The sequence below is a fragment of the Sorghum bicolor genome, chromosome 8 (assembly GCF_000003195.3).
Source record: "Sorghum bicolor cultivar BTx623 chromosome 8, Sorghum_bicolor_NCBIv3, whole genome shotgun sequence".
Classification (NCBI taxonomy): domain Eukaryota; kingdom Viridiplantae; phylum Streptophyta; class Magnoliopsida; order Poales; family Poaceae; genus Sorghum; species Sorghum bicolor.
Genome location: NC_012877.2, coordinates 23,547,370 through 23,561,027, shown reverse-complemented (window position 1 = coordinate 23,561,027; position 13,658 = coordinate 23,547,370). Strand labels below are relative to the sequence as shown.

Genomic DNA, 13,658 nt, shown 5'->3' with positions numbered 1-13,658 from the left:
TTCGCGTGCTCGCGCGCTACGCGCGTGTGCCCTCGCTGCGACCCGCCATGCCCTGCAGCGTCCCCGCGGTGAGCTCGCCGGAGCCGGCAATGGCGCCGCCGCATGAGCTCCCTGCGCCGCCGAGCCCGCACGCACCGGCCGTTTGGCCCCGGTCCACCATGGACCGGTGGACCGCGCCCTGCCCCTCGGTCCACAGGCGCGGGCCGTGGACCACCTATCCTGAAGCGCCGCGTGGCCGGTCAACCGGCAGGACGCGGTCAGCTCTGGCCTTTTTACGAAAAACCCCTTGCTGATTTTCAAAAGAAATCCGCAGTTCAGTTCAGTGCAAACTTAATTAGATATAAGTCCTGTTTTTAGCAGTTTAGCCCCTGGATCCGTTGGTTTTTATAGATTAAGTCCGAAATGCTTTTAAAAATCAGTTTTAATAATTATTTAAATTATGAAAAATAGTTCTGCGTAATCACAGTTTTGCCACTGACCTAGTTTCGGCCATAGAATGCGCGTTTTAACTCCGTTTGAGCCCGTTCTTGTCGCGTTAGGTTCGTACCGATGTAAACTACGCGTTAGCCATGACATCTGCGGTGTTTGACACTTTATGTTTTCACCACAAATATAAAATGATTAATGTCTAATTAAAGGCCTTTTCTAATATATACAAGTAATTTAAGTTTATAACCTTAGTTTTTCTTAAACAAATATTAATATGTTTAATGTCAATGTGTTTTGTCTTTTCAAGTGTGACTTACTTAGTCTAACCTCTTTTCATAAATGCTTTGTACCAGTTATGTCACCAATTATATGTTTTCTAGGCTATAAAAGATAAAGTGACTTAAATGGTATATAATTGTTTATAATTAGAATATGACTAAACATTTAGTCCTAACCTTTATATTTCTTTATAATTTGGTCAACTCAACTTTCAGACATTTCTTTGAATAATCCATCACCCGTTTTCTTAAAATACGACCAGCGTATAGTCGTCTTCTCCGTTACACTTCGATCCTCGATAGTCGTGTCTATTTAACTATAGCTCCGTTCTCAATCGTTCTTGCGTTGTCACGATCGTAGCAATAAGCCGTGTTGTTTAGTGCGCTCTTTCTAAGCTTTTCTTTTGATTGATGCTTGTTCTTAGTCGTGATTGTTTGTTTTTCTGTTTGTGTTGCTTGTTTGCTACGAGTAGAAGAAGCGTGGTTCGTCAGCAGTGAAGACCAGGAGCTAAGGACCGACAGTCAAAGCAGAAGTTGGTGATCAGAAGAAAGAAGCCAAAGAATTCTGAGCAGATATACACTGGGAATAAAGGCAAGTGCAGACACCGTTTGATCATTTTGAACCTACTCATCAATGTCATTTACTTTACATGCATGTGTCCAATGAATGCAAACCCTAAGGACATGACTAGATTTACTTATTATTCCTTGTTCACCTGGGGTTATGTATATGGGTAGTCTAGGCTATACTAGGTTTGCTTAGCTGCTCTACTCATCTTATACACATGCTTAAACAAGAATTACTCTCTACTTAACTTGATGCTTAAACTGTGCTGAATCTTTGGTCACTGCGGTGATGGTGATGTTGGATGCTTACGAGCATCGTGATGATGGTGGTGACAGGGGGAGCGGGTACTGTTGGTGGTCCGGTTTGCCGGGCGTACCCGTCTCTGCTCTCCGTAAGGACTTAGTCAGGGAGCGTCCCTCTGGGACTTACAGTGCAGCTCCAAACTGTATGGCTCTGGCTTGACTAATTAGCAGGACCTCCACTAGTAGGGTGTTACTTTCCGGGTAGGCGTGAGGAAGTAACTTAGGTAATGTATATTAAGACGTCGGTTGCTCGGTACGCCATGGCTATGGGTATCGACTGCCGAGCGCCCCGGTAAAAACTTGCGAGTGGCATCCTATTAGTTGGACCCTGTGAAAGGTCTCGTAGTGAGACCCTGCCTGCTCACCTTGGCAGTGTTTTGGGGAGTCATGACCCCGGGCAAATGGGAATCACGACTTGAAGTGAACGTGCACACCTCTGCAGAGTGTAAAACTGATATATCAGTCGTGCTCACGGTCACGAGCGGCCCAGACCCTCACTAAATGAGCAAATTGGATTCACTGGATACTTGGAGATGGAACTTGGCGAGGTTGCTACCTCGTGTTTTGGCGGAATGGCTATTCCGTGTTGGCAGGATTGCTATCCTGTGTTAATATTTGGGGTTAATCTCTGGACTACTATAATTATTAGGATAGTCATTTAAAAGATGCTAATCACTACTTACACTAATAAAGGGTTGGGTTTATGCTACTCATAATTAGTATTAGTAGTAGGTTGTTCTAATAATAGTCATAATTAAAAGTGATCAACTAAAATGCTACCGCAGTCAAACCAAGTCAGCTTTACCTTGTTTTAAGCCTTGCATGTCATTACTTTCCGTCTGTGCTTGCTGAGTTCGACATGAACTCACCCTTGCTATTTCCCCCCCCCCCACACCCCCAGTGTGTAGTAAAGTGCTGCTCAGAAGAAGGATAAAGATGTCATGGAGTTTTCTAGAAGTTTATGAGAAGTGCTTGGCGTACGGAGCCCCCAGTCAACCGTCTCTGAGAAGAATGGAGCCTAAGAAATTCTAGCTACTGTTTCCGCGTACTCTGATGTTTTGTAAGTGTTATTATAAATATATTTTCCGCTATATATAACATTGATTCTGATAATTCTATTCTTTTGTTATATGTGTGGACTTCCTGGGCACACATATGACGACTCTGGTCTTATTTTAAAAGCCAGGGTGTGACAGGAATGGTATCAGAGCAATGTTGACTGTAGGACGTATGCCTAGATAGCACTGTTCGATTTATAAAGCTTATTTTGCTATAAAATTATTTTATTATCCCTTGACTCTTTGATTCTGACTATTTCCTCCTCATTGTCATTTTGTATCCCCTCCTTGAATAGCTTCCTTTAAGCTATTTCTATTTATCTCCTTGGCTTTTGTTTAGTTGTTTTACTTAAGTTTTCAAAACTCGTTTTATTTCTCAAATTCGATGGCCCTTAATCATCTCAGACTTACCTTTTAGGATGACCACCACTGTTGAAGAAGCACGTGTAGTATCGTTGGTGTGTTGTGTGCTTGTTTTGCTTGGTTTGTTGCTTTGTGTGTCATCCTTGTCCTAGTGTTTTGAAGGAGGCCTGGAAGAAATCTTTTGAGGGTTAGCTCGATCTCTGTTTAAGTGGGGTAGTGATCTCTCTCATCCTATCCATCTATTATCAATCTTGACCCTCTCCACCTAGTTTCTCTCTCACTTCATGTCATACTCTTTGTCCATACTACTCTAGCTCATTTTACTATTGCCCAATGTCAGATGGTCGACACCAGTGATGACGTCAAAGGAATTAATACCCGTCATCAGAATCAACAAATGACTTCTGCAACACAATTGAGCAGTGAAGAGATGATAGCTTGGCAATCCCAAATCCTAGAAATGGCAGCTAATCAGATGGCTAGACTCCAAAATCTTTTGACAGTACAAGCTTTAGTTCTCCAAGGTGACATTGAAGAAACTTACATCAAATGTCAGGAAGACCCAACTATGCTACCCTTGTCCCTAGTAAACAAGGAGAAGCCCTGGTTTACACAGGATCAAGTACTAAGTCGAGTGGGACCACAAAATGATTCTCAGTTATATTTAGAAAAGAACATGACTGAAACTCAGGAAGAAGCAATGAAGCGACAAGTCGTAGAAGCCTGGAAGAACATGAAAGCTAAGAAAGATGGTATTAATGAGGCAATTGGGATTCAAGAGCCGTGTGACTGCTGCAGATATTATGGTTTATGGTTTACTATGTCTTCAGAACAAGTCAAGCGAAGGAAAGGTAGAAGTACCCCAGGATCAACAGACTGAAGGTAACAAAAAAAGGAAGGCAATCTCCCTAGAGCCATTGTTAAACGTTGAGCCAAATCTGAGTTCTACATTGCAGTTAGATTTAGCTCCAAACTCTCATCAGACACATTCATATCTTGAAGAAATAGATACCCCATCAGCTACACTTGCTATGCCAGAGTTATGCCTAGATGGATGGACCATCACCTATATAGAACTTCAACTTCGAAAGGGCAAGCAAGCTAAGAAGAAAACAAGTGAAGGGACTCCATTGAAGGTGAACCCTCAGAACCAACAAGTTAGTAGCACTTTAGTTACTCCTGGCACATCAATTCAAGGAGCTCAATGTCAAGGTAACATCTACGTTAAAACTGTTAGCAATGCTTGTTACCAGTGTCACGAAGAGGGACATCACAAGAAGCATTGTCCAAAGAAGTACCTAGTTCGTGACTATGTTAATGGTAGATTGAACCATGTGGATCTATGTACTGCTCGCGAAGTACAAAATGTGGTGTTTGGATCGATTCTAGTCAACTCAACTCCTGCCACGGTTTTGTTTGACTCAAGTTCTTCACATTCTTTTGTCTCGAGTAAATGTGTTGCCGATCATAAGATGCTTAAGTTGGAAATGAAGAAACCCATACTGGTCAAATCGCCAAGAGGAAAGATAAGAGCAGCCTACATGTGCCCAAAAGTTAGTCTTGTTATAAAAGGTGTAAATTATGAGGTGAATCTTATAGTCCTAGAATCATTGGATATTGGTGTCGTTCTTGGAAGAGGATGGTTAACCGCTTGTCATGGAAAGATTGATTCTACCCAACACTCAGTATCCCTAACCACCCCATCAGGAGACAGGTTTGTGTATGAAGGCACTCGACCTCACCCCAAGGTTTAAAGGACTAAGGGAATGATTGTACCGACAACGAGGCAATTCGAAAGAAATGTGGACCTTATACAGAGGCGATATATTCTCAACATCTGATGTGAAGCAAGATATATTAAGGGACCCAGATAGATTTGAGCTAGTCAATAATGGTCTATGAAATCTAAAGTCAGTTATGCCCATTACTTATAAAGATTTTGCATTCAAACCGCTTGTAATCTTCTTTGTAAAGTGAGACATCTATTTCATCAGACCTTATCATTCTTAATCCCCTGATATGAGTTATGAGTTGCTTGACAAGATGTTTAGTCTATTTGTGGTAACTGATGGAATCTCAGACAAAGTACCTCATGCTGTCCCGACATCAAGTGGTAGTGCTTACGTGTGAAGTGATCTTAAATACTTCAAATAGAATGAGTCGACATCTTTTGTTTAGTTCTCTCTTGCAACGTTCTCTCGACACTACAAGGAGTAGGTCAAGTCTGTTTAGGATCCATCTATGGAGACCACAAAGGAGCACCAAGTATCATTGAAAGTGTGACGCCTGTTGACCTGTCAAAGCAAGGCATAGGAAACCAAAGTCCCAAGATAAGATGTATTTTTTTTACTTTGGAATATTTGATGGATTATCACGTGACAAAATGCAGGACCCGAAGGTCAAATGAAAACCATACCATTATGGTCAATTTCACAAGGCCCCTTGGATTGCTGTCTCAGGTGGTGTTCAAGAATTTTCTCCTAGATAAATCTTTTGTCTTTTAGCTTAAGTCACACACCATCACCAAGGAAATTAAGATAATCTATCACTTCCAATTGTTATGTTGATTCTCTCCATGTTTCTCAGAATCTCAAGTAGTGCAGTGTGTTATTAGACTGGTAATCTTTGAAGGAAATCTCTAAAGATTGTTCTGATCCGGCAAGATGAAGTTCGTAAACGAGAGTTTTGAAGATAAGCTAACACTTGGTTAAAGTGGGGTAGCGGCAGTTATGATCATCATTCTCGAGGATCTCAAAACAAAAGATAAGAAGAACTACAGATTGGTCCTTATCATTCTTGCGACAAACCCTTATCATTTTTGCCAACCTGCGATCTTTGATCCTACGTCTCATAGGACTACAAATGATTAAGCGTGAAAAAAAAATCTAAGTCTTTGTCAACTTTTGGTAATTCTTTATCCTTTCATCTACTATCTTATGCATATTTGGAATCAAGGAAATTGTGAGCACTATAATATCTATCTTTATCTCCTATGTATCATCTCCTGTTAATATTGGCTTCTCGCGCTTGCACCTTATCATAATTCACGATCCAAAGATCAATTCCTATCTCATACGTTTATTTTTTCTTGTCATCAATCTTTACCATACTCTTAACCCTTTAAGTCTATCTTTAATCCTTTGATCATGTCTTGAAAGTCTCGAAACAACTTTGATGATCTACTTTATCTTTCTCTCTAGTTTCTTCAAATCTCGGGACGAGATTTATGTTAAGTAGGGTAGATCTATAACACTCCAAAATTTTTAATTTTGGATTGTTATTAGAAAACACTAAATTAAACAAGGATTTAAAATTTTTGTAAAATATTCCAAGATTTTATTCATTGTTGTTTTTATAAAATGAGAAAAATGTGAAATTCTAAAATTTTTTTATAAAAATAAGTGATGAGTGTTTAGTTGATGTTGTGAGCTTTGTGCCCTAGCTTTGTTTAGCTTCTGTGTCAAAAAACGAATTTTAAAATTTCTAGCGAGCCACGTTTAGGTCCTTTTCGTTTTTTTTAGAAAAATAAAACACTAAAAGTCCTTTTCGAAAACTAACTTCGTTTTGAGTTGAAAATGGTTTAAAATATGATCTTAGGAAAATATGCTTTGTTTCTAAAAGTAGTAAAGAAAACAAGCTCCTAAATAATCTCAAATTAGGAATTCAAAAAGGGTGTTGAAATTGGTTCAGTAAAATAGTTTAGAAATCAATCTTTATAAAAAGAAAAGAGTAATTTTTTCCCCTCCCTGGGCCGGCCACCCCTCCCTCGGCCCATCTTTCCCCACCCCCCTCCTCGCGCAACCGCCCTTGGGCCTTGGCCCAGCAGCCGCGCAAGCCCGCCATCTCCCGCGCATAGCCGCTGCCATGCGGGTCCCACTCGGCAGCCCCCGCTGCATCGCCCCCGAGCCGCTTACAGGTGGGCCCCGCACGTCAGACCCGTCCCCAACCTCCCTCCGCATCGCGCGGGGCAGCGCCGCCGCCGAGTTTTCCGATCGTGGGCCCGCGCACGCGCTCCAAGGATCACCTGCGCCCTTAAATAGGGTGCCGAACCGCACCCCGCACGCCTCCCTAGGAGCCCTAGGGCACCGCCGCTGCCACCCCGTGCTCTGGTCGCGCCGCCGCCATAGCCGCCGCCCGAGGTCGATCCGCCCGCGTCGATCTGCATCGTCGTGGCCGCTCAACTTTCAGACATTTCAGACAATTAGAATATGACTAAACATTTAGTCCTAACCTTTATATTTCTTTATAATTTGGACAACTCAACTTTCAGACATTTCTTTGAATAATCCATCACCCGTTTTCTTAAAATACGACCAGCGTATAGTCGTCTTCTCCGTTACACTTCGATCCTCGATAGTCGTGTCTATTTAACTATAGCTCCATTCTCAATCGTTCTTGCGTTGTCACGATCGTAGCAATAAGCCGTGTTATTTAGTGCGCTCTTTCTAACCTTTTCTTTTGATTGATGCTTGTTCTTAGTCGTGATTGTTTGTTTTTCTGTTTGTGTTGCTTGTTTGCTACAAGTAGAAGAAGCGTGGTTCGTCAGCAGTGAAGACCAGGAGCTAAGGACCGACAGTCGAAGCAGAAGTTGAAGATCAGAAGAAAGAAGCCAAAGAATTCTGAGCAGATATACACTGGGAATAAAGGCAAGTGCAGACACCGTTTGATCATTTTGAACCTACTCATCAATGTCATTTACTTTACATGCATGTGTCCAATGAATGCAAACCCTAAGAACATGACTAGATTTACTTACTATTCCTTGTTCACCTAGGGTTATCTATATGGGTAGTCTAGGCTATACTAGGTTTGCTTAGCTGCTCTACTCATCTTATACACATGCTTAAACAAGAATTACTCTCTACTTAACTTGATGCTTAAATTGTGCTGAATCTTTTGTCACTGCGGTGATGGCGATGTTGGATGCTTACGAGCATCGTGATGATGGTGGTAACAGGGGGAGCGGGTACTGTTGGTGGTCCGGTTTGCCGGACGTACCCGTCTCTGCTCTCGTAAGGACTTAGTCAGGGAGCGGCCCCCTGGGACTTACAGTGCAGCTCCAAGCTATATGGCTCTGGCTTGACTAATTAGCAGGACCTCCACTAGTAGGGTGTTACTTTCCGGGTAGGCGTGAGGAAGTAACTTGGATAATGTATATTAAGACGTCGGTTGCTCGGTACGCCATGGCTATGGGTATCGACTGCCGAGCGCCCCGGTAAAAACTTGCGAGTGGCATCCTATTAGTTGGTCCCTGTGAAAGGTCTCGTAGTGAGACCCTGCCTGCTCACCTTGGCAGTGTTTTGGGGAGTCATGACCCCAGGCAAATGGGAATCACGACTTGGAGTAAACGTGCACACCTCTGCAGAGTGTAAAACTGATATATCAGCCGTGCTCACGGTCACGAGCGGCCCAGACCCTCACTTGATGAGCAAATTGGATTCACTGGATACTTGGAGATGGAACTTGGCGAGGTTGGTACCGGAATGGCTATTCCGTGTTGGCAGAATTGTTATCCTGTGTTAATATTTGGGGTTAATCCCTGGACTACTATAATTATTAGGATAGTCATTTAAAAGATGCTAATCACTACTTACACTAATAAAGGGTTGGGTTTATGCTACTCATAATTAGTAGTAAGTTGTTCTAATAATAGTCATAATTAAAAGTGATCAATTAAAATGCTACCGCAGTCAAACCAAGTCAGCCTTTACCTTGTTTTAAGCCTTGCATGTCATTACTTTCCGTCTGTGCTTGCTGAGTTCGACATGAACTCACCCTTGCTATTTCCCCCCCACACCCCCAGTGTGTAGTAAAATGCTGCTCAGAAGAAGGATAAAGATGTCATGGAGTTTTCTAGAAGCTTACGAAAAGTGCCCTGAGAAGAATGGAGCCTAAGAAGTTCTAGCTACTGTTTCCGCGTACTCTGATGTTCTGTAAGTGTTATTATAAATATGTTTTCCGCTATATATAACATTGATTCTGATAATTCTATTCTTTTGTTATATGTGTGGACTTCCTGGGCACACATATGACGACTCTGGTCTTATTTTAAAAGCCAGGGTGTGACAGTTCATATGTGTGATTCTGTGTGTGCTGAGAACATGATTTCCAACACATTATTAGCATGAGTTCTACCGAGCTAAGGTATGAAAGGTGAGAAATCAGCTCCACAACACACAAGTACCTCGGCCGCCATCCTGAAGATGCGTGTGCAAACCAAACCACCGCCGTCCTGAAGATGTGCGCGCAACACGAGCATCGTAGCCATGGCAAGGCACGGCAACACAGTTGGCTCGGCGCGATCGCCGACGAGCACGCGCCGGACGCGCGGCGCATGGCGCGGCCGGCCCGGCGCAAGCGCATAGCCCCAACATGGGCCTCTCGGCATGGGCCGACGCTCGGCACGGCCAGCTCGTCGCAGCCCTGGTGGGCACGGCCACCCCCGGCCAGCATGACCTCCCGATGCGGCCGTCGGCATGACCCCGCATGACGCGGCCGGCTCTCGCCGTGAGACCCAGCCTACAGCGCGCGACCCCACTGGCGCGCAGCCATGGCACGACCGACGCCCCCAGCGCAACTGGCACTCCCGGCATGGGCCCTCGGCGCGGCTCATCGACCGCCAACGCGAGCACAGGCGCGACCTGGCACACGGCCAGGCCCTCCCCCACGCGTCGCGGCGGCCGCCCTCGGCGCAGCATGGCCAGCGTGGCTGGTGTGGCCACGGCGCGTGCACAACTAGGCACGGGCTCATGGCCGACCCCTAGTGTGGTCAGCACGGCAGCCTGTGCCCCTCCCCCCCTCAGCACGGGCACAGCCGCACAGGAATGGCCACCGCCCCCTGAGCTCCTCCCCTAGCTATCTTTCTGAAGAAGATAAGGAGGAGAGAGAAATGGAAGGAGAAAATAGGGTTAGGGTTTTTACCCTCTCTATTTATATGTCCCCTGGGTGAATCTAAGCCGTCCATCGTGATGATTGGGCCTATCAGGTCGGCCCATGAGGAATAAAATTGGCCCATTTACGCCATTAAAATTGAGTTGCACATATTATTTACTATTTGCGCAAAAATAGTGGCCCGAAGTCCACTATAATACAAAAATGCACGGCCCGAAGTCCGTGAAACATGTGTGGACCGAAGTCCACCATATTTCTTTATTATTATTGTTATTACTGCTATTATTTATTTACCGCAATTATTTATTACATTTAAATTCAACATATTTACTTCATTGCAGTCTTAGTCACAGAAGTTTACATGCAGAAAATGAGAGTGTCCTGAAGATTACAATCAAGGCATTTTTATTTTGATCTATGTGCACTAAACCACATATGTAGGCGGTCTGAAGCCGCTGACAAAAGGCCTGAAGCCTTGTGCTCACAAACTATTTGGTCCATACACAGTGGCCAAAAAGCCACGCACATATGATCTAATGCCCGTAAACAATAAATGGTGAACCTCTAGTTCACCATGTCATACCACTACGTGACCAGAAGCCCGTAAAATCGTTAAGGCCTAAAGTCCTTACATGGCATGACTGTTTATTTTATTGCATGTTTTATATCACTGCAAGTTATATTTATTTACTGTAATTTACTTTCTTGCAATCATTTAATTTCCGCATATTTATGCAAGCTTGTATTTATGAGAACCGCATATGATCCTGAAGATTATATGCATGAGATATTTAAGGAATATAGTCCTGAAGACTATATAAGAATGTGTGATCCTGAAGATTACACAAAGCTGTAATCCTAAAGATTACGCGTAACCGACATTCACTGGTCATTGATCGGACATAGCGAATAGGGTTCGCTAAGCTAGCCGTGAATGGCAGCAATTACCTCATTTGGGCGATTGACGTTGAGATTAAACTCGACGGTTGGTGCCTCGATCATACCATTGTTCATCCTGAAGCTGGCAATGATGAGCGCACAATACTTGATAAAGCAGAGGCATTGCACTTTTTGCAACACCATTTACACTCAGACCTGAAGTCTGAGTATATGAATGGGGACGATCCACTGGTTTTATGGTAGTCTCTGAAGGACCACTTCAACCAGCAAAAGTCGATTGTGCTCTCCAAAACACAAGAGATTTGGCCAAGGGGGAGTGTTGAAAATCAAAGTCTTTGCAAGACTAGGAATAGTGTGTGAACAAAAGACTTTGAGTGTGGCCAAATTAATGAAAAGGAGGATAAAGTTCTAGCCTTTCACACTTAGCAGATTTCAGCTTCCTCTCCTATAAATAGGAGGTCCCTTTCACCATTGTAAGGATGAAGAACAATAAAGTGAAAGAAATATAGAGCTCCCTCTTCCTCCATCTCTCTCTGTGTATTTGTGCCCGTGTTTTTTAGTGTGATTGTGAGCAATCCAGTGAACCAATTTCTTACACAGAGTACTCCATTTTCGGTAACAAGGACATAATCTATGTATATATTTCTTGCATGTACTATTTTTGTTCGTCTCTGCCAAGGCTGGCAAGATCCTCAGTTCGGGTATCCCCGGCCGAAATCCCCCAAGCCCAGTATCTTTCTCCGGCAATCAGGGCACCAACAGGATGCCATTGACCTCGTCCTCCAGGAACAATTCATAGCACCTAACCTAACCCCCCCCCCCCCCCCCCAACCCCAAAAAAAAAAACATACACCACCTACATTTTGGGACGGAACATATAAAAACTAAAACCATGACATTCTTGCAATTAGAACATTTTGTAGCCTATTTTGTATATTTGATAACTACTATATGTTCTCAGAATACAAACAGAGTAGACAATGTGTAAGGCAACAATTGATTGTGAAAAGGTTCACTCACCTCAGGTTCATTCAACCAAACAGAATGGGCAGACAGTAAATTACTCCTCAGGAAATCAATTTTCTCTAAATATGTCACTGTGCCATGATCAATTCCTTTGGTCCGAACTATAAGTTGATTTTCATATGGTATTTCTGCAATATGCTGAATGAAGAGCAAGACAATGTTGTAAGAAAATCCGCAGGATATCAGGCTTAGCAATTCAATCAACAACAAAGCCTTTAAGTCCCAAGTAAGTAAGTTGAGGTGGCTGGGTTCAGGAGAGAAACATGGAGACTATATATAGAATACATGGGGACACAGGAGAGAAACCCTAGACTAGGGAGATTACACTAATACCCTTAACAGAGGGAAGCCAACCATGACCTTCCAGGGTGAACCCAAAAAATAGGGGGTGACCACGATCTTCTGGGTTGGCAACCACTGCATCTAAACCCATGGTAGCAGGGCCCAAACCAACCATAAGCGCCACAGCCCACAGGTCAGCACCGTGCCACTATTTTTTGGGTTGCCAGCAAGGTTTTTTTTTTTTTTGTTGCCACCAGGATTTGAACCCTAGCAGGTGTCTCCCTTGATAAAGTATAGGCATCTAGCACAAGCACTTCAGGAAGTTCAAAAGTAAACCATAAACATTCCCTTCTAGAAAACAGTGCAAGACATTACTAAGATTTTGCATTAATGTGTAAAACAGGTAATCATGTAAGCTGTAAGCATGAACTAATGAAGTAGCACATTATATTAAATTATATAAACTTGAATACCCCAATAAACTTTGTGTAAGTACCATATGGATTCCAGTATTTAGCTTCTGGGCAACATCTCTTGTTTCAAGCAGTAAACGATCTGTTGCATTCATTATCTGTCTCAACCCAAACCATATCCTGATACGCCCATCAGCTGTATTGTGATGCTTTTCATATAGTTCCTTCTGTGACTGTAGGAAAGAAATGTACCATATGATATCGTTCCCCACATCACATAACAGACAAAAATGGAAAGAGCAAACACAGGTACTATATCTGTTCAAGATGGACTTTAACCTGAGCAAACAGACAATGCTAGAAAATTCCCAATGAATACAGAAAACAATTTGATATAAGATAAACTTGGCCAAAGGAACAGTAAGAAAAACGAAAATCTTTCTGATTGCACTCCCTTACTTTTCGCATTTGTGGCATAACTTCATCTTTCACCAAAAGATGTAGCCTGCACTTCACAGGTTATCTTTTTTATTTGAAATTTGATATAAACAGAGAAAAAACTAGCTCTGGGCAAGAGCGCGTGGAGATCAGCTACCAACATGCACGAACATTAGGCTATCATTCCCTTTTTCCTATTATTACTACTGTTACTATTACTAATACCTCTTTGTATCTCTTTTACCCTGTTGAGTTTCATCTCTAGCCACCCAAACTTGCTCTGGAATAATTGATTATAAAGACAAATAGATGTTTCCACCAAATACCAGACTTTCCTAATTTTAACATTAAGCTAGTTCGAATTTTTCACTTGATAATACATCAAAAACATGGCAGCACAGTAAATAGACAACGCCACATTTGGATCTGCTCCATATGCCTATGCTATTCAGAATTTTGCATATCATCTTCAATGGATCAATACAGGGTTCCACAGGTAAAACTGCCTGTTTAGACATCAAAAAAAAGTCAAATATATGTGCCTAATTCAAAGTTTAAAAAGGCGACGCCTCATCCCCGCCTAGGCGTGACTAATCGCTAGTTGAGGGGTTCCCGCCTCGCCCTAAGGGTGTAGGCGGAAGAGAGGCGGCCTGATCGCAGATCCAGAGAGGCAGAGGTGGCTAGCGGTGGTGGCGGCCATGGCAGAGGAG

At 43.0% G+C, this 13,658-nt stretch overlaps 1 protein-coding gene across 1 annotated transcript in view; it reads right to left on the bottom strand.

Annotated features, from left to right (window-relative positions):
- LOC8155320 (5-methylthioadenosine/S-adenosylhomocysteine deaminase) overlaps positions 1–13,658 on the bottom strand; it is a 35,708-nt gene that overhangs the window by 14,065 nt on the left and 7,985 nt on the right. The window contains exons 4-5 of the mRNA XM_021445966.1: positions 12,594–12,743; positions 11,810–11,953 (exon numbers count right to left, since the gene is read on the bottom strand). Coding sequence (XP_021301641.1) covers positions 11,810–11,953; positions 12,594–12,743 — 294 coding nt within the window. The remainder of the gene's footprint in view (positions 1–11,809; positions 11,954–12,593; positions 12,744–13,658) is intronic.